This window comes from Antedon mediterranea, chromosome 5 (assembly GCF_964355755.1).
Source record: "Antedon mediterranea chromosome 5, ecAntMedi1.1, whole genome shotgun sequence".
Lineage (NCBI taxonomy): Eukaryota > Metazoa > Echinodermata > Crinoidea > Comatulida > Antedonidae > Antedon > Antedon mediterranea.
The window spans coordinates 2,535,952-2,558,653 of record NC_092674.1 but is presented as its reverse complement, the minus strand read 5'-3'; the positions used below and the strand labels follow the sequence as shown (position 1 = coordinate 2,558,653).

General features: G+C 33.1%; 2 protein-coding genes across 3 annotated transcripts; one reads left to right on the top strand and one right to left on the bottom strand.

Moving 5' to 3' along the window:
* Positions 1-58: 58 nt before the first annotated feature.
* Positions 59-17,417, bottom strand: LOC140049956 (ecto-NOX disulfide-thiol exchanger 1-like). Of its 2 annotated transcripts, none has more exons than XM_072094911.1 (14): positions 17,377-17,417; positions 8,698-8,783; positions 8,369-8,491; positions 7,821-8,240; positions 7,393-7,599; positions 6,866-7,102; positions 6,477-6,588; positions 5,681-5,781; positions 4,686-4,792; positions 3,585-3,813; positions 3,031-3,188; positions 2,419-2,481; positions 1,987-2,131; positions 59-1,581 (listed from the first exon to the last, which is right to left on the bottom strand). In XM_072094911.1, the coding sequence occupies exons 2-14, from the start codon at positions 8,759-8,761 to the stop codon at positions 1,358-1,360; spliced, it is 2,190 nt and encodes a 729-aa protein (XP_071951012.1). In that variant the 5' UTR covers positions 8,762-8,783; positions 17,377-17,417; the 3' UTR covers positions 59-1,357. The 2 variants fall into 2 exon arrangements, with proteins under 2 accessions (XP_071951012.1, XP_071951011.1); XM_072094910.1 differs by lacking the exon at positions 17,377-17,417 and adding an exon at positions 13,870-14,011.
* Positions 14,071-18,192, top strand: LOC140049958 (mannose-6-phosphate isomerase-like). The gene is made up of 8 exons (XM_072094912.1): positions 14,071-14,132; positions 14,585-14,712; positions 15,007-15,207; positions 15,665-15,806; positions 16,306-16,497; positions 16,716-16,880; positions 17,085-17,293; positions 17,948-18,192. The coding sequence occupies exons 1-8, from the start codon at positions 14,123-14,125 to the stop codon at positions 18,152-18,154; spliced, it is 1,254 nt and encodes a 417-aa protein (XP_071951013.1). The 5' UTR covers positions 14,071-14,122; the 3' UTR covers positions 18,155-18,192.
* The last annotated feature ends 4,510 nt before the right edge of the window (positions 18,193-22,702 follow it).

Genomic DNA, 22,702 nt, shown 5'->3' with positions numbered 1-22,702 from the left:
ATTTTGGTCAGTTTATCTTGGTTCCCACTTGACCACAATGCAAGGACCAATCACGGCGATTTGGGCACACTACTACTATATTGGGCACATTTTTATTACAGTTTGACAAGAAAGTAATGTGCCAAAATATGGTAGTGATATGCTCAAATATAGTAGTTATATGACATCATCATGTCCATATATGGGCACATCACATTTTTTTGTCACATAAAGTTGAGTGTGTAGACTGACCTTTAGGTCTGTTTACTCTTAGTGGGAACCAAACGTTAGGCATAGCTGTAAAACCCCAGCACATAAATAATAAAATAAATAAATTTAATTTAAAAAAATACAATTTTACAGACTTTTTTTATGACAAAGAGAAAGGCTGCATGTATATCTAGGGTTTCATTTCATTTATTTGTTCGACAAAAAACTTCTGGGACTTCAATGTCAAGGAAGCTCTATAGCTCACAAACCAGAAGGCCCACTTCAACGATCTATAGAATGTCATGGTTGCACAATAGCTGTGCATATGAACTACATTTTATTGTATTATTTATCTACAGACAAACTGGAAAAAAATACTATTTTAAGGAATTTTGCAGGCATTTGAGCTGTATGACATAATTATGTTTTTTTCAGGAACAAAGTATACTGAACAAGAATTTTTTATTCTAAAAATTAAAAATAATAGTACTGAATATAATAGCAAAACAACTACATTTAACCTTCTAGTACAATTGAATGCAATGTTTGTGTAAAATTCAGCAACACTACCTAATAGGGGGGGGGGGGGAAGTAAACCCCAGCTTTGAGACAACCCTTCAGTTGGTACCAAGCTGCAGCTGGTACCATCTTCTATATAATCGTCTTGTTCCTCCACTTTAAACAAATACAATTCTTTTAAAACTTTTAAAATAAACATACATTAATAATTAAACTTATGCTGTACCATATTGCAACTGTAAAAAAAAAACAATGAACTTTTTGGTTTAAAAATTTTTTTCAATGTTAAATATATTGTTTTTTGAAAATAACATTTTACAATCCTCAGTGAATAACGAAACAATTAATCCTTCCAAGTTCGAAAAAAAATAAATTACTGAATTCTGCAAATGTATATTATATCAGAAAGTCAATAATTTTACGTCCTACATAGATCATTAGTTCATCTTCCACATGGTTGTTATCGAGAATAGCTTTCTGTATGTGTACCACTAAATATGGATACATTTTCATGTAAAATTATTCAGTATATACTGTACTGTAGGTCTCTCTGGTATGTCACCCGGCAAAACTAAACATTTAGGTGGTTTTTTAAACAATGTCCGTGTTAAAACAATTAGTCTAGCTCACAAATACAAATGTATTTGTGTTATTCCTTCTCATTTAGACAAGTTTTGAATCCAATAAACTGCCACCTCTTCTCTAGCGTTGCTCCAACTCCAAATAGCTCTTGTTTAAACACAGTAGGTAACTTTACTAGTATCGACTCTATTTCCTTTGGAGTGACCTTTGGGTCGAGTCTTTGAAGGTATGACCAGAGGTACTCAATCGATGCTCCAAACGGATGTACATGAAGAAATGTTGCCAATAAGCCTGAAGAAAATTGTTTTTTAATTTAAATGGTTTAATCAAGTTTTATAATTAAATTGAATACGTAAAACAATATGAATAACAAATAATTGAACAACAAATAAACATTAAAAATACAAATTTCAATTACTTATGTATTTGAACTTTAACTATTTTAATAAAAAGTGTCCCCTGAATAGAGGTTGGCTAAAATACATTTTAATTTGTGCTAGTTTCTGAAAGTGTTCCTTAAAAGGAGAGTTTTTACTGGTCAGCATTTTATAGATATTCGGTCACAAATATTCAGAGGTCACAAATATTCAGCAAGTGACACAAACAACACCACCACTAGTATAATTAACTCTAGGTGACATTTTTGTACCAAATGGGTCCTCCTAACAGGTTCAACTGAACTCTCTTGATACTTACCAACAAGCATGCCATGTTTCTCTGTCAACACTGCCTCTGTGACATCACTGCTTCCTTCCTTTGTACTTGACTGTTCCTTGCTGTCAGACTCTGTTTCAACAGATGTTGTCGTTGTCTTGATCCAATTGGTCAATTCAGATGGTTTCTATGGTAAATTATTTAAACTGTTGTCTGTCTACACTATCTAACTAGTTTGACAAAAATATTGTGATGTGCCCAAATATAGTAGTAATATGCCCACATGATATAACATCATCTTGTCCATATTTGGGCACATCATATTTTTTTTCAAATAAAGTTTGATAGTGTAGACAGCGCTTAAGTCCATAATAAATAATTAACAAATTGGTTGCTGTTGTATTAAACACTATAAGACAACCGTGTACTTCTCTTGCAAACTTTGTAAATCTGTAAACGCAAGTCTGTGCTTACCTCTGGTTCTTTCTTCTTATCTTCTTCAATTTTCTTTAGTTGTGATTTGGATTCCATTAATTGCTAAACAAAATATATTAGCATAGTTTAATATTGTGGGTACAAGCGAGTAGGAAATACAGTTGAATCTTCCAATTCGACCCCTTGATTTGGCATAATATGTAAAATCTTCAAGAAATTCTGGTACTTAATAGTCTGAATGAGTTTTTTTTTTAGTCTTTACTAACAGCCAACTCGCATTTAACTATTGATAACTATTGATAATTTAACTACAGTAATGTACAAAATATCATGCTGTATGTGTACTGTATGTGTACTGTATGTGTACTGTATGTGTACTGTATGCTCAAATTGTAAAATTAGAAACATATATATACTGTATATACATTTTTGTTGTGAATACGATTAGCATTTTGCAAAGCACGCTCGTTGAGTTTGTGCACTCTTTGTGTTCATAATAAGTGTACCATGTCCCGCATACCTGGCTCAGCCTATATATTGTGCCAGTTCTGCGGTACATTTTGTTTCAAAACCTGAGCTGCACTGACGAGATCTAATAAGATCAAAACAGTACTGTCTGCAGATTGGATATATATATATGATATTGCATACCTGTTGCATGCCTAGCAGTGCATGCTGTAATGCTTTGATCTGCGTGTCCTTCTCTTCATATTCCTTGCTACGTTCTGCTTTCACAAGCTCAACCTCATTCTTGAATGCTTCCAGTTGACATTTCATCACATCATTTTCATCTTTTAGTTTTCTCATTTCTTGAAATACATTCAATGTCAATTTATGGCATATTAATTGATTAATAAACACAGCTGTTAACAAGCTAGTTATTAATAAATGCCTTGTGATACAGTAATATCAACTAAACAAATGGAATGGAGTGACATTTTAAATTAGCTAACATTCAAATAAAGATGAATTTGAGAAAAATTACAGACATATCAGGCAAGTTAGGAAAGAGTTTTGTAAAATTGACTAGAAAGTTCTCCGGAGAGGAGATAGGCTTCACTGGAAGATATGGCTTATGCCTGTGTATCGTATCATGATGACTACTACTACTGTATCTCATCTGCTATGCACCTACGATCATCTAGGTCATGGGACAATTACAACTAGAGAAAGTTCTTTAAAAAAGGATTTTCTGAAGATGTTACCTTCATCATTTTCAAGTCTGGGTTTCTTAGCGTCTGACATTGCTTGTAGGTTGCTAGCGGCGTATGCCTGTGCACTTTGTACTATCAACCTCCTCTTTGTTTCAATGTCCATTTCAGGTTCTTTTTCTTTTGTCTCAACTTCTATTTCGTCATCGGACACATCCATGTCTGCTTCTCCTTTTTCATTTAAAATCCCACTCATCTCTCCCTGTTGGCTTTCTTTTATTTCCTATTAAAAACAAAGTTGACATACTTCAATTATCAGTGCATTAGTTGATATTACTGTAACACAGTTTTGTTAATAGCAGGTAACAATATCCATGTGCTAGCAGATTGTATCCTCCTGTATATAAGGTAAGTGTACAAATACAATACCATTCAAAGCTACCTACTGTCAAATATGTATTATTACTGTTTCAGCATTAAGAAATAAATAAAAATACAAAAAATGTGATATTAATCAAGTTTAGCACTTCCATTTCACAATTTTACCCAATTTCAAAATCCTGGATTCATCACTGCGAATCACTTCTGTACACTATTCAAGAAAAATGTATAACCATTTTTAAAAAATGTGAAAACCATTTGAATTCATTTGGTGTCAATCAGCCATAGTATACTCTATTATTGTCAGAAACAAATAATAAAAATAAGAAAAAAAAAATTTAAACTATACTTTTTAATGTTGCCAGTGTTCCTTTCTGAATCTTTATTTCATTAGTACTTACCATAATACATCATACATTACTTACCAAACCCAGGAGGACTAGCGTTCAAATAAATGGTATTTTAAGCAACACTTTTTAAGGAATGTGTTTTGAAAAGAAAATCCCCTGTTTCCGAATTTAAACAGTGGAGGATTTTTTTTAAAATGTCCTTGTGACAACCAAGGTGTTATATCGTAAACCATACCTTCTCCCCTCGACTAGATGACATTACCTGGTTGTATTATTGAAATGATGCATACATACTGTATGTATTTCACCGATGAAAACGTCTTCTAGACATATGTATGTGCAATGTACACATCATCTAGATGTTTGTACATGCAATATTTCAGACTTACACAATTACTGTTATATGGTGGTGATGAATCTTTACCTGAGCCTGCTTCTTCCAGACGTCTATGTTCTTTCTTTGAGGCTTTGTGAAATGATCCCATGCTCGCTGTTTGGTTGCACTCACAAATACATTCTCAACCAGGCTAACTATATGAAAGTAGTACCAAGTACATATAGACACTTACATTGAAATACACAATATATTCCTACATACTCACATAGTAATAACACCAACGTCTATTTGAACTCAGATTACATTTGAATTAGACTTAATAGTGTCAAAGAACAGTTCATTAGTACAGTGTTATGTTAAAACTAGTATCTCATAATGCATGTATTTATAACAAGTGACTTATAAAAACCAGTGCACGATTTTCGTTGAGCAAATTACCTTGTTCTAAGTTGATTATCAAGGGATTAAGTAGATAAATTGGACGCTTAAAATCATGAAGTCAATTTCATTGGTAGCTGTAAATGATGTAATGCACTTATACAAGCATAATATGGAGAAAGATAACATATAGAATGAAGGTGATCTATGCAGTAGACATCACGTAGGTCAATCAATGGAGGTCATCTCTGCAAAACTATACTCACCAAATTAATCTCAAATTTTAAAAAAATCCCATCAGAGTTTAACAATTGAAGACTGCTGAAATAGAATCTTATGAATTAAGTTTGAATTTGTAGAATATACATTACTCTTCTGTATAAATCCATCCAATCAGAGTTGACAATCATCATAGCGTAATATTACTGTCCAATCAAATGGCTTCATATTGTTTGAATTCTTGCCGTCAGTAGTTACATTCAATTCACACGTATTACGGTAAGACTACTGTTTAATTTGACCCTAATTGACCAATCATATACCATCTTACTGCTTTCATGAAAACATCCAATCGAAAGCTATGTTATAGCCAACATAGATTCAGGTAAACCAATCAAAAGGCTTCTTATTAATTCAGCCACCACCAATTTTGCTGTCATCATGAAACTCACTAAACTGTTTCATTCAATAACACTATTACTTACATTGATTAAAAAGACAGTGCATTCTCTGTATGAACACATTCTTGGCAACATCAAACTCATCATTGTATGTTTGCTTTTCAATCATTAATCTTCTAACTTGGCTATCAACAAAAAGGCACAATAATAATCTTTAGAATGATAAAGTCGTACTCACGTCACCAATGTCTTATTATATGTTTGTTAAGTAGTATATATCAGCTGCTGCTTTTATGGAGTCCTTGATTGCCATCGAAGTACGAGGTCGTGAACAATGTCAATCGGTGTCAATCAAGGACTTATCAAATTTGGAAAAGCTCTCGAAAAAATCCGTAAAATCAGCAGCTGATATAAACTACTTAAAAAATTGCAAAACGTTCGCCGTGTTTCTAAAATGTATATCTCATGTATTGTTATTTTGCCATTTTTGCAATTAATAAATGTTCTTAAAATGAAATATTGATATACTTGATGAAGTCAATGAATCGATTTAGTTTAATGCAAATCAGTTACACAATACAGAAACCGAACATGCCAACATTTATAGCAGTAAAGCTCTGTCACACTATTTTGACCAAAAAAAGTGTGATGTGCCAAATATGGTAGTGATATAACATCATCATGTCCATATATGGCCACATCACATTTTTTTGTCACATAAAGTTTAATAGTGTAGACAGAGCTTTAAACAAGTTATACAAAAAGAGAAGCCGGTTTAATTGAAAGAAATAATTATGGGTACTTAAAAATGGCACAGATATCAAGAAATACCGAATATAACAATTTGATGATTGATTGATACAATTGATTATTTTGTTACCTGTTTGTCAACTGAATCATACTATAAAAGTTGCTAGACGTTCTCTTAGAGCAGTCGCCTCGTTCAAGCCATGAGATTAACTGAGTTGCTGCTTTAACAAAATGTTCTTCACCTAAAATTAAACAGTGTTTATGTATGATTTATTATTTATTATATTCTGTGAAGCCTTGGCTACGTTATAAAACTTTATGTGAAAACAAACTGTGATGTGCCCATATATGGACATGATGATGTCATATCACTACCATATTTGGGCATGTCACTACCATGTTTGGGCACATCACACTTTTTTTTGTCAAACTAGTTTGATAGTGTAGACAGAGCTTAAAACAATCCAGTTGAAAATGACATTACAATAATTTTTCACTAATAATTTTTACATAACATACTTTTTAGTTTTTCTGCAAGTGCAGAAGATTCGTGGTCCGAGTACGGAATTGAAGTAACTGGAGGAGAGGGCGGTCTCATCAACTGTTCTTCCATGCGATGTCGATGACGCATTTCCCTTGCGTATTGTCGTTGCCTACATTCAAAGTCGTAGTGATCATCACGTGCCTGTGCGTAATCAACATGTATACGTCCAGTATTGTCTGGTTCTTTGCTGTTGTTTAAGCTTATTCGATAACCTGAAAAATGTAAAGTTCAAAAAATCAAAACATTTTTTGGTTTTCACTTTTCTTAAACTGTTAATGAGTGCGTTGTGTAGGTTGTTGATAAGTTTTTACTCCACAATAGTTTAAATAACATATTTTAAGATTTCTTTGCAGAACTAGACGTACCATTTATTTTGCATACATAAATTTCTGTGTAATCTAAATAATCGTAATGAATAAAAAACTTGGTATTTGATACAGAATGAGCCGAAGCTCTTAGACACATTAATTAATATCCAATTAGCAATTATTGTTCTACTTACCAGATAAATATAACGCTTTATCAACTGATATCTCATCATTAAATCTTACATGACAAAAGTTTTTCTTTCCTTTCCTGTAACTAACAATCTCTCCGCAAAATGCGAACATTTCACGCACTATGTCTCCCGTTATGTTTTCTGGAAGGCCACCAACAAATACAGTACGACAACCAAATGGTTTCTCACGAACAGATGGAGGGGGAGCACCTAGAAGAAATATCGCCAACGATCTAACATTACTTGCCCTCAACTTATAAATGATTCATGATATACAAAGAAACATTACACACAATTTTCTGTTGATTTCATGCAATTTACAATGTACAATTTACAGTATTATCTAAATGCTATGACAATAAAACTTTAAATCAAAAAGAATATTGCTATGCCAAAAAGGCAATAATTATGGAGATTAGGTATACTCTTACCAGAAGGGGGAGGAAGTAAAGTTGCTGTACTTAAATGTATGGTCTCCTTTCGTTGCATAACTTGTGGAGGTAAAATGTCGTTTCCACCAACCATTCCTCCATGCGGAAGGCCACCGGCATGCGGTAGGCCACCGGCATGCGGTAGGCCACCGGCATGCGGTAGGCCACCTCCATGGGGAATATTGCCTCCATGTGGAAGACCGCCCCCATGAGGCAGAGCGGCACCGGCCATACCACCTCTACCGAGTCCACTGTTATCAGCACCAATATTACCAAATCCAGTCATTATTCCTCCTCCTCCGCCACCGTCACCCATTCCCATACCATTCCACATGGATCCTTCATTCCATATGTTCATTCCAGATCCTCCTATATTTGAACTGTTCATCCCATGTCCCATTCTTGACATATTCATCATATCTGGGGACAAAATCGTTCATGCAAAGTTAAAACAAACTCACAAATGTATTGTACTGCTACTGTAATAATATATCTAACAAGGTGCGGATAATTAATTAACATAAAATATTATTAAATTTATTGCAAACCTCGATTATCTTTCTTTCCACCATCATCCATTGATGAATTCACTATGACCTTTGGCCCTGACTTGGCGCTAAATTGAAGTGGTTGATCATTATTTGCAGGGTCTATACCATGACTTCCAAGCACTGAAAAAAAAATGGAATAATATCAATTGACCTGTAAAATAAAATAATTTTATAGGTCTATGACAGGCTCCATGATCAAACTATCATTTTGATTCTAGGAACACAATTAATTTTATTATTATTTAAAATTTTTTACTGTAGGCCTATATAAATGTTTACTGTAAATATGTGTTAAGAGTTTAGAGCCAGCAGTACTGAATCCTTACAAGACATAGCATTTTGGCCTCCTCCTAGGTGTAGACTCTGCTGCAGAAAAAATGGCGCAGTCATCTTGTGAAATATACTTTGCAAACTGAAAAAAAAATGGGTAAAAAAACAAGACACATTAATTTAAATTATAAATATTAACATATTATTTATCTAGCCTATATATTATATAATAAGGTGTCAGATGAAATCGGTCGCGCTTGAAATCGGTCGCGTTTGAAATCGGTCGCGATAAAATCAACTTCCGGTATTTTGTATGGCACGCCGCTAGAGCTGTACCTTTGATGATATCGGTCGCGTTTGAAATCGGTCGCGTTTGAAATCGGTCGCGCTATTTTGTATGGATCGAGCGGGATGCATGCTAGAGCGGGATATACATTTTTCGTTTATATTATATAGTTAATTGATATTTTTTAGGAACTGGAATATTTATGTGGATATTTTTTACTTGGTTAATAAATATTTATTATCAATCATTAAATTTAATTTTTTTTTTGTATTTCACAGGTCTTGGAGAAGGACTGTGTGTTTTCAAAATGGCCATTTCTAAACACGTTTAAATATTATATGTATTAGGCATAATGTTATATTAGGCATATAATAATTTACCTAGGACCACAATGGAAATTTAGGACCACAATGGAAATAAGTTTGCCGTCTCGGTACTTTTTTTGTGTTTTTATCCTATTGATTTTATATCAGAATAAAGAAATAAAAATAAAATATCTCTATTTATATTTATAATACTGTAATTAATATATTATATAGAGAATATACGTCTGTCGTGTCTTTTATTATGCAAACAATTACGTAAAAGAGAACAATTTATTTAAAAACAATAATTTTTACAATATAGCCCGTAAAGCCAGCGTATCCATTTTTATACTTATGCATATATGTGGCAGATTATATCATCCATGTCGTTAACAACATACTATTCGATCACCTTATTTTATTTCTATCCGTTATGTAGGATAATATTAAGTATATAATGATTATTGTTGAGGCAAATCACGTGTATATTTTTATTTCTAATGTTTAAAATAGTTTTTAGTAAAATGATCATTATATGCGGATGGTTAAAAGGCGAGTGTTACTGAAATAAACCCCCGAATAAGCCATATCGACGGAGATGCGCCTTCTTTGATCGTGAAGCTGTTTCCTCTAACAATACGTTATTTTGCTGACGGGGTTTCCCCTTTTTAAAAAACACGCACTTGTTAGTGTGTCAACTCAAGGACAAAACACGTACGATCGTTGTCCATGGCGAGATAAAGATGACGTCTATTACTAATAACCATACGTTTGAAACGTCTATAGGCCTCCTGCACGTGTTTTTGTGAAACGATTCAATGAGCTATAGATGCTCGACGCGATTATGTTCATTCATTTATTCATTCATTCTTTATTTAGCCTTTAAAATCGAAATACATTTAAAACATAGGTAACAAAATCAAGACACGTGGAAATCTAAGGAGGCAAGGATAAGCAAAAGGAATTAAAGTCGCTGTAGCTCACAGTGCTATATATCCATAATAATTCCGAATAAAGTACTGTTTCTATAATTTGACAGTATGATTTATATATAATTTAGGGTCATTCCATACCAAATCACCCAAAAAAAATGACATTTTAAACCCTACTTTCTTCAAATTTGCTCAAATTTGGTTTTTGGGTTATTTTTAGCCAAAAAACCTGAAATTTTTAATTTGAGCGCCATACGACCAACGGTTCGCGTGCTACGCGTCGTCGTTTCTTCGCGATTTTGCGCAAAATCGACGCGGCGGGCTATACTTAAATGAGTGTATCTCCGTAACGTGTGGACCGATTTTGTTGTGACAGGTATCTTTGGAAAGGTAATTGTTAAAGCTATCCAAATCTTCTATTTACTTTTGAGATAGAACTATTTAAAAGATGTACAACTTATTCTATCCCATTTGACCTAGGATTTGACCTTGTGGGACAAATTTTTTTTAGATGAAATTTTGTGAAAATTATCTCCTACATGATATTTACATAATATAAAAAAATTGGAGATATATTATTTTTTGTTTGCTTTCTAGCTCATTTCAAAGTTGGCTTACTTCAACAATTCTGGTATTTCTATACAGTGTAGATGTATTGTCGACATTATATCACTACCAAATTTACCTCTTAATACTATGGGTGTCACTGTCAGATTATTTAAGACTACAACAATGCTTTAATTATATTTTCATGCTCCATACAAAATAATTATTACTTAGGTAAACATCTGTACACCATTTGATTACCCCATTTGGTTAGCCAAGGATGTACCATCAGTTTATGGCACTCTTTTCACACTTTCAAGCAAATTGAATCATTTTTTTTGTTTGATGATATTAACTTTGAAAACATTGATTGTTCTTTGCTGTTCATCATTATTTTACATTTTTGTTCATTGTATTTTATTCACTTATTTCTTCACTCATAATTATGTTATAATTACGTTATAAACGGCATGGACCGGGGTGACGATACGTGGGTTGGGGCAAGTAGGGTCCAGTCATTGCATAAAAATACCACTTGCCCTGGTCCATGCCGTCTAGCTGCCATTTTATGCAATTTTAAAACGTTACTACAGTTTTACGTTTTTGTCAAAAATGCAATATTACCACATGATTTATAAGGCTATAATTATGTTATAAACGGCATGGACCGGGGTGACGATACATTGGTTGGGGCAAGTAGTAGTAGTCAATGCATAAAAATACCACTTGCATCGGTCCATGCTGTCTAGCTGCCATTTTATGCAATTTTAAAACGTTACTACAATTTAAATTTTTGTAAAAAATGCAATATAACCACATGATTTATAAGGCTATAATTATGTTATAAACGGCATGGACCGGGGTGACGATATACATTGGTTGGGGCAAGTAGTAGTAGTCAATGCATAAAAATACCACTTTCCCTGGTCCATGCCGTCTAGCTGCCATTTTATGCAATTTTAAAACGTTACTACAATTTAACTTTTTTTTAATAAAAAATGCAATATAAATGCATGATATATAGGGCTATAATTACATTATAAACGGCATGGACCGGGGTGATGATACATGGGTTAGGGCAAGTAGGGTCCACTCATTTCAGAAAAATACCACTTGCCCCGGTCCCTGCCGTCTATCTGCCATTATATGCCATTATATGCAATTTTAAAACGTTCTACAATTTTACGTTCTTATAAAAAATGCAATATAACCTCATGATTTATAAGTCTATAATTACGTTATAAACGGCATGGACCGGGGTGACGATACATTGGTTGGGGCAAGTAGTAGTAGTATTTGCATAAAAATACCACTTGCCCCGGTCCATGCCGCCTAGCTGCCATTTTATGCAATTTTAAAACGTTACTACAATTTTACGTAATTAGCCCTATAAATCATGCGGTTATATTGAGTTAAATTGTTTTGTATGGAGCATGAAAATATAATTAAAGCATTGTTATAGTCTTAAATAATCTGAGAGTGACACCCATAGTATTAAGAGGTAAATTTGGTAGTGATATAATGTCGACAATACATCTACACTGTATAGAAATACCAGAATTGTTGAAGTAAGTCAACTTTGAAATGAGCTAGAAAGCAAACAAAAAATAATATATCTCCAATTTTTTTATATTATGTAAATATCATGTAGGAGATAATTTTCACAAAATTTCATCTAAAAAAAATTTGTCCCACAAGGTCAAATCCTAGGTCAAATGGAATAGAATAAGTTATACATCTTTTAAATAGTTCTATCTCAAAAGTAAATAGAAGATTTGGATAGCTTTAACAATTAGCTTTCCAAAGATACCTGTCACAACAAAATCGGTCCACACGTTACGGAGATACGGTCATTTAAGTATAGCCCGCCGCATCGATTTTGCAAAAATCGCGAAGAAACGACGGCGCGTAGCGCGCGAACCGTTGGTCGTATGGTGCTCAAATTAAAAATTTCAGGTTTTTTAGCTAAAAATAACCCAAATACCAAATTTGAGCAAATTTGAAGAAAGTAGGGTTTAACCCATTGGGTGATTTGACATGGAATGACCCTTTACGTAAATACGTCGGCGATACTATAGATTTTAATTTGAATATCTTTTATTTCTTCATTTATAATAATCATTTAATGTAAATAATTAAGTAAGTGCAACTCAGTGTCTCGCATTCATACGCCGTTTAGTAAATCTAGGTCTAGGCCTAAATGTTTAAATATCAGTGCAGATTACCTCTTTGAGAATCGTGTTCACCTTTATCTATCATTGTACATCATAGTCCTACTGTAGGCCGGTAGATTGATTTATAACGGCATATTATCTATATATTTTATTAATATCCTAAAACCATACGTAATTGTTTGCATAATAAAAGACACGACAGACGTATATTCTCTATATAATATATTAATTACAGTACATATAAATAGAGGTAAATTATTATATGCCTAATATAACATTTAAACGTGTTTAGAAATGGCCATTTTGAAAAGACACATTCTCCGAGACCTGTGAAATACAAAAAAAATTAATTTAATGATTGATAATAAATATTACCAAGTAAAAAATATCCACATAAATAATCTAGTTCCTAAAAAATATCAATTAAATCTATAAACGAAAAATGTATATCCCGCTCTAGCATGTATCCCGCTCGATCCACTCAAAATAGCGCGACCGATTTCAAACGCGACCGATTTCAAACGCGACCGATATCATCAAAAGTATAGCTCTAGCGGCGCGCCATACAAAATACCGGAAGGTGATTTTATCGCGACCGATTTCAAACGCGACCGATTTCAGACGCGACCGATTTCATCGTAAACCATATAATAAGACCTAGGCCTATTTAATATTTTAATGGATTTATTTTAGCATAATAACGTACTACTAGTACTAGTTTGGTGGTTTAGGATAAAAGCACAGAATCCACCATCATAGGCTATCCAGGCCTTGAGCTGATCATCTCATACTGCCACTTATTCATCATGCCACATCACCCTCACCACCGATCCCCATCGCGCTCGACACAACTATTTATGTCCAATATCATCCACGGGACAAACACAATAATGCCTTGGCCTACTAGGCTCTATCTAGCTGATGTGCCTCCATCCCATGGGCCTAGCTTATTCTCATCATTAAACAAAAATAACAATATACATACTTTATTATTAATCGTGTCGTATGGTTCTTCAATTATAGAAGAATGGGCTTAATAAATGCGTAAACATAGGTCAGTTGTTTTTATCAATGGAATGGAAAAACGTTTTTATTACAAACAAAGAATTCACGGACATCATCATGTTGACAAGCTGTTGGTAATTAGAGAGAGGGCGCAGTTCAAGAAATGTGGACCTGGGGAAAAAAGAGAACCTACACAACAACAAGACCTCATATCAGTGGTGACCTGGTCCAGGATGTCCGAGAGTACGTTGGTATTTATTTGTATATTTTATTGTCATTTTTGATTGAAACATTAGATTTTCATAACCCGTACATTATTATTTGTTTCTTTAGTTTAACGTTATTATTAACATTTTGACTTTACTAGTATTTTAACGAGAGAGTAGCACCATAAACCATAGATATTATTTATAATATATGGCATATTAAAACTATCACCTTCCTGACTTCTATTGTTTTTTAGTATTACCTGATATAAGTCTTCTTCCTCTTGTCTTGTCATGTCAAAGTATTGTTATATAAATGACAGTGCAGTTTTAAATTATTCTATACTACTATGGTTTGATTGAATTGAATAGAATTAATGCATTTTGTATAATATAATCTAAAAATACCATTTGATGGCTACCAGATGTCTCTATGTACCTGAACCAGTATTCATACAAATTTGTAATTTCTTTTTTTTTTGCCATTAGTTTTTGAATTAAGATGTGCCATGCAAGAATACCAGTGGGGTCGATTGGGGTCAGATAGTGAAGTCGCTCAACTGAATCAATGCAATGATCCGTCATTCAAACTAGAGCAGAACCAAACGTATGCAGAGGTACGTATATGTTGGTTTGGAAATGTACCAGATATACTCATGGAATTCCCCTGCTCAGATCGTCATATTTTATTATATAAATATTTATATTTAAAGCATCTTTGCCTAATCTGTTTTTAACCTCTCGCTACGGCCTTGGAACCCATCTCCATTTTCCCGATTATCTATTTCCCCGAATATCTCTCCGTCTGAGATCATGATGCAATCTCATAAATTCACTTTCAATCATACAATTTTGTTTTGTAAATTATGGTTAACCATTTAGTAATATAAACATGTATTTTTGTTTTAAAGCTCTGGATGGGAACACACCCCAGAGGGCCATCAATAATCAAGAGTGGGCCTCTTGCAGGTCAGCCATTGCTGGACTGGATCAATGAAAATCCTCAAAGTCTTGGAACCAAAGTACAAGAGAAATTTCACAATAAGCTTCCGTTCCTGTTCAAGGTGCTGTCTGTCAATAAGTCTCTCTCAATACAGACTCACCCTAGTAAGGTAAGTGGTTACCATTTATCAATCTTTTTGCTTAAGTCAATATAGTTAAGAAGTACTTAAGCTAACAACTGAAGCTTTTTCAAACCAGTTATTATTATCTTAAAGAAATACACTTTATCATCTTAGATTTAATACTTTTTGTATTTTATTTTCAATTAGAAATGTTACTTCTCTTTTTCAAACAAGTTTCAAATCATTGTTTTTATATGAATGAATAAAGTGATTGGTCAAACTTGAAAATACAGTATTTGCTTATGTCATTTTGAAGACCAAAGTCATTGACTTAAAAAAGACTTTTTTGCTAAGCAAGCAAACTTGATAAATCCGACTGATATCTTGCCAAATACAGTTGTTGTACATAAAGAATCATCAAGGTGGATCCAGCTTCATTACATAGTCAAATTACTGTGAGAAGTTCAACCTTCAAATGAGCAAACATTTTTTTTTATTTTCAAAGGAACATGCCGAGAAATTATTCAAAGAACGTCCTGATAAATATCCAGATGACAATCATAAGCCAGAGATGGCGTTGGCACTAACGCCATTCGAAGGATTTTGTGGCTTTCGACCAATTAATGAAACTGTCAGATTTCTTCAAGGTAAAACATTTTTAAGTTAAGCATTGTTTACACTATCATTCAAACTTTATGTGACAAAACAATGTGATGTGCACATAATATGAACATGACAATGTCATCTCACTATTATATTTGGGCACATCACACTTTTTTGTGAAACCAGTTTGATAGTGTAGACAAAGTTTAGACAGAGCTTTATTATATATTGTTTGTATTTGGCACATTGCCAAGGATAATTCATTCACTATACTTCTTAAAGGTGTTCACAAAACAAACATATACACAAGATGCTGTACATAAGTAAACACAAACAAAGTCTTATTAAGTCTTAGGGAGTGGAGTTGTAATAAGTCATTAGAAAAATCCTTACACTATGACAGAACTTGAACCCAGGACCCTTGGATTGGTAGCCAAGCATCATAACCACCAACTCCACTCTGTTCAATTTATCATTTATTTAGTTTATGAACAAATAAAATAGATTTCAACCAATTGAAAAATTTTATTTTAATATTTGTAGACATTCCAGAATTAAATGCAGTAGTAGGTGCAGACAATGCTAAGACTCTCATAGACACATTCAATGCAGGTGGTGACGTTTCAAAAACATGTCAAAGCGCCCTCAAGAGTTGCTTTACTGGGTTAATGACGCAAGACGCTGAGATAATTGCATCTCAGCTCAGTTCACTAGTTGAACGTTCCAAGAAAGTTGGTGAGAATTGACATTATTATTTTCTAGTCAAATTGTAAAGCTCTGTCCACACTATCAAACTTTATGTGACAGAAAAATGTGATGCGCCCATATATGAACATGATGATGTCATATGACTACCATTTATGGCCATATCACTACCATCTTTGGGTACACTTTTTTAACAAACTAGTTTGATAATGTAAACAGAGCTTAATAAAACCATTTTTTTAAATTAGAATCCAGCGATGTTTCTTTAGAGCACAGTCTACTTCTGCGACTTCACAGTCAGTTTCCAGGCGATGGTGGTTGTTTTGGGGTGTATTTCTTCAATAGGATGTTACTTCAGCCAGGCCAGGCTATGTTCTTGGGGCCTAACGAGCCACATGCGTACCTCTTAGGAAGTAAGTTCTCTTCTTTGGCTTACCATAACTAATTATGCAACCCTTATGTTTAATTTAATAAGGATAATGTCTGTGTTTTGTGGTATTCAGTTTTACTTACTTATTCCGTGGTGAATCTAAACTTAAATGACTAGATTCTTTATAACGAGTAACTGTATATTACAATTAAGATGCCATTACAGTGCAGCACACCTTCATTCACAGACTGCATTGAATGCATGGCGTGCTCCGACAACGTAGTTCGTGCCGGACTCACACCAAAATTCAAGGACGTACCGACCCTCTGTGAAATGTTGAACTATGACCCTGCTCCACCCACCTCTAAGATTTTTCCATCTACCATTGATACTAAAGATGAGTTTGTAACTAAGTATACACCCCCTGTACCCGACTTTGCTGTTGATAAAATTGAGGTAAATTTATAATCGTTCATGCAGAACTAGTTTTTAATGCTATTGCCAATTTTGCATAAGTGTTATTAAAATATTATTGTTACCTTGGTGGTAGAGATTTATAATCTCATTAAGCTGGTCATCTTGTCTGCAATTTTTCTAGAAAGCCTTATTGGTGTTTGATTTACTTTGGTCACTTTACCATAAAACTGTTTCACATGAAGTAATCATGGTTTTTATATGACATGCTGTATTATTAATAATAAAGTGGATTTAAATATATTATAAATAAATTAATGCTTGATATACTGTTGCTGGTTCTATTGATGGTGATACAGTATTAGGGAACATTCAATTTACCTGTGACCTATGACCTAAGCATATTGTGTCTTTGGTCATCGGCCTGGAATAAGAATTCATTAAAATTGTGTATTCCACATACTAATGTCCTTGCATTTACTAAATGCAAGGACATTAGTATGTGGAATACACAATGTTAATGAATTCTTATTCCAGGCCGATGACCAAAGACACAATATGCTAACACAATAAATTAACATGACCAAACTAGGTCCTAGGCAGGCATTGCAAATAGAAAGCTCCCTATTGAACTATTGATTGATTGATCGAACAGTGACTGTTATTATAATAATCATTTTTGCTGTATTTTTTTAGGTTGTTGGCAAAGTTGACTATACTGTTACTGCTTTTGACAGCGCAAGTATACTACTTGTCATAGAGGGCGACGCAGATGCCAAGTACGAACAGCCATTTAAAATACATCGTGGTTCAGTCATTTTCATATCAGCCAATCAAAGTCTTTCGTTGACATGCCAGTCAGATAAACTCCTTATTTTTAGAGCCTATTGTCCACTCTTCTAGGTCATTTCATATTAGACAATATTTCCAACATTTTTTTTGTGGGGGGGGGGGGGGGTGGGGAGATGAGATGAGATGTGTGCTTTTAACAGGTTTTGGTTGAGATACAATAAATCTATATTACGGTTATCTATGAATTAATATTTATATAATACTATTAAATGAACGTGTGCTTTCAGTTACTGGGTTACAGATTATATTTATTTTTGTTTTTGACAAATTCTAATTTGACTTTTTTTTTTATTGATATTAAATCCACATCTGCTCCAAATGATTTGTTCTTTACAACTGTAACTAGTTGACACGTAAAAAAAAAACACACAAAGAAATAAAACTATATTTTAAAATTACCTGTGATTTTTGTTCCGTGTACAGCATTACAAAAACACGTTAAATTTCAACACTGCCCTCTATAGTTGATGATAGAAGATTACACAACCTAGAAAACAAAAGAAATCTTGTCTGTAGCTTTCTTTCATTGAACAATGCCATTATATAAAATGTGTTTTGAGATTGGAGAAAATGGTCTGTATATGTGACAGACAGACAATCGAACATGTTTTCTGAAATAGGCCTACTACAGGTGTGGGGGCCGATCCAGGATTGTTTAAATGAGGAGCGGTTTTATAATATTAATATTCTGTCAAAAATAGTAATACAGCTATGTCAAAAAGTACTTTGTAATTTAATTTTAGCTCTCAGTCAAAAGAGGATGGGGAGCAAGCAACCCAGCGCCCACACCACCCAACCCAAACTGTATCAAGATTATTATTATAGCAATTTATATAAATTAATAAATAATTGTAATTAGATTATTTTAATAAGGTAAATTCACAAAAATAATTATATTATTATTAAATTGATGGTTGAATTGACATTGTGGTGTTCATCCAATAATCATTAAACACTTCTCAAGAACAAAACTTTAATTAGTAAATACAATAATTTCATAGAATTCCAAATAATATTAAATTACAAGAAATATAATTAACATAGTCTATCAAAGCCATTGTATCTTTTTCAATGCCAGTCAATTGGATGACTCATGTTGTGATGTCAGTGTGTCAAAGGTCATGTAAAAACTGTGCTCTTGATCACTCGTTAAGCGAGTGCTTTGTGGCGATCAGCTGATTGCAACACACACGTCATTGTGACTAGAGTGTTCACACAGTACCTACAGTGTTCTAACATCACACACATCATTGTAAAAGTAGTGTTAAGGAGTGTTCATACTGTACCTACAGTGTTCTAACATCACACACGTCATTGTGACTAGAGTGTTAAGGAGTGTTCACACAGTACCTACAGTGTTCTAACATCACACACATCATTGTGAAAGTAGTGTTAAGGAGTGTTCACACAGTACATAACTACAGTGGGCCCAACAACATCCCATTCACACACACATCATTGTGACAAGTGTTACGGAGTGTTCACAGAGTACCTACAGTGTCCTAACATCTCATTCACACACACACACAAATCATTAGAGTGTTAAGGAGTGTTCACACAGTACCTACAGTGTCCTAACATTCCATTCACACAAACACATCATTGAAGTGTTAAGGTGTGTTCACACAGTACCTAGTGTTCCAACATCCACCAGGCCATTCACCTTATTGTCGATAATTCATATCGAATATATTTCTATTTACGTACAAATTATTCAAATAAAGTTAAAACAATATGCAACTTACTGTTTAAGTATACATCTCTTCTATGCTGTTCTTCTTCTATGGCCTGATCTCTATCGAATCATCTATAAGATCCTGAATTGTGCCTTCAATCTGAAATTTCAACATTCTAACCAAAAAAATTAGCTAACTGCACAGTTCACAGTTGAATATTTATTACTGTTAAAATAAAAATAAATGAATTCAGTATTAAAAAATTGAAAACAAGCCAAACGAAAATCGTGGAATAAAGAGGTACGGCCATAAGTTTAACATTCTAAATGTAGAATTTAACAAAGTTAAAGTCTACACATTTCATGTTTAGACTTACCTACACAGTACTATCATATTTTGTATGGTTAGATTGTAAATTTATTGGACTTTTTTTAGAATTTTCCACAATACAAATTGAGACAAAACAGAGTTTACAGAATCATATTTTTTATGCCTGTATTTTTAAAGAAGGGGGTTTTCCCGGCATTGGCTTCCATTATCAGTAGTTGATATCATTCACTGAGAGACTGATTTATGATAATGGACCAGATTGTATTGAACTAATTTACATTTCATAGAACTAGTTTGATCTATTATTCACAATATGCTAAATAATATGATGAGGTTTTAGATTTCTATTAATACAGAGTCAATTCAAACAAGCAAAACAAAAGGTCAGATTAAATCTAATATTTACAGCAAATAAACATTATTATATTATTTATAACATTGTTATTTCTTTTGGCTAGCCAATAAATATGGTTTGCACTTCAGCTATTCTTAAAATATAGAAGCACCCATATCAAAGTCAATTGCATCGGTGGTTTTTACTTACTTCCGTCAAATTTTTTTTTTTTTAATCCGTGTTTTCACTTGGTTTAATTCAACCAAAAACACATTCTAGTCAATTTGACCATTTGACAGATTTTTCAGGTAAATACCTTTTTTTTTCGATTCAATTTGTGGTCAAAGACGATAAATATTATGTGACATTAAAATGACATATTCAACCAAAACATTTAAAAAATAATATTTCAGGGGGACAATATAAATTTAAGTTAGCAGATAGTTTTACTATGTTTAAGCAAAGATTGTATATCGCTGCTACGCATAGCTGCCATTTATAATCTTTGGTTTACTTAAGCTCTTGTCTAGACTTGCCTCTAGTATGTATTTATTGTCTATTTTATTTTACTCTACCAGTCAACGTTTCGATTTTTGTAAATAATTGCGAGTATTATATTATACGTATGAAACGCCACATATGCCTTGCTCCACCCAGGTGTATAAATGGGTATCCGGTTAGATCAAAACACAACACAACTGCGCTGATTACTAGCTGCATTATGGGAGTATATTTCCATACGTGTTTGATCCAAAAAAAAAATGACTGGAGTAATAATGTGAAGCGCTTAGAAGCATTGTGCAATAAGCACTATTATTTATTTATTATTATCTCTTTACTAATTATGGGCTAGAACTTGGTCTAGCCCATCCCTTTTTTTTCTATTTCAGAATTCCGGATCCAGCACTATCCCAGTAACCTACTACACCAAATATTTAATGATGTAAATTGTGAGCATTTGACATTGAATGGCTGTTGCTGATGTAAATTGTGACAATAACGTACTTTGTACACATAGACACTTAACAAGTAAACTTATTTATTGTTGATGATCGAGTAAACGCATAAAAAGTGTATGCAACGCTTAATCAATTCTCTTTTGTTTTGTAATCTATGCGCAACCAATGTCCATACCGCGTACAACAGACCACAATGCAACAGTCGGTACATTATCTTAACCATTGATGGTGTATAGTTTGCGGCGAAAGTGTAGAATTGTAAAAATATGAACTCAAAAGAACACGCAAATAAAGTAACAATATTAAAAATGAAGTCCAAACTGAATAGATACATTTAATTCACACAATATGAACGTATCCCATCAACGTGTAAATATGGGAAGACGAACTGATGGAGGAGGAGTAACTAATTATCAAACAACCACATTGTTGAAATTAAAAGTCAAAGTCACTGTTACAGGTTCTCATACAAATTCAAGATCACTAAGGTCTTTTTTTTCAAAAACATAATTTATACAAATATTTTTTTTATGTTTTTTTTTTCGGTGAATATACAGTTATGACACATTCTAACCTATATTTGGTAACTTTTACATAATATAATTACAAATACCTTATTTGTTGAGTTTTATTCGATGAATGTGAATATTTATTTTGTAAACTATTGTACCATACGTTCCACTGTTTAAAAAGCTCAACACACAGTTTATAAGATTGTATTTAGTGAGCAGAACATTTAATTGTTTATGGTCCCTCCGAAGAAATACACAAATATTTAAGCTTTCTTGCAAGAAGCGGCAATTCTATACATATTGGAATAAATATTGAAATTATTAAAATGCATCGTGGTGGGGAGAAAAACAATCTTATTTAATGATTTAAGAACATAAAGAAATGTTTAATTAATTGCTTAAACATGGTATTTCTTAATTTGTATGTGTCCCACTCTCTCATACAATCATGTACTGTAGTAAAAGTATTATAAAAGTGTTAATAATTCAACAATAAAATGGGAAAATTAATATAAATTGTTGTAATTTATACTCTATATAATTATGGTAAAATATGTGAAGTAGAAAAATATGGAAAAAAAATGTTAATTTAAGATACCATATACTGTGCATTTTCCATTCATAACATTTGTAAAATAATTTAATTGATATTTTTAAAATTAGAATTCATGTAGTGCTAATAACTACAATTCAACTATATTCTCTGATTAGAGCATCTGACCTTTGACCCTAATATTAAAGCAGGTCACATGACCAATGAGGTGGCACGTCTGTGCTGCCAATCATAA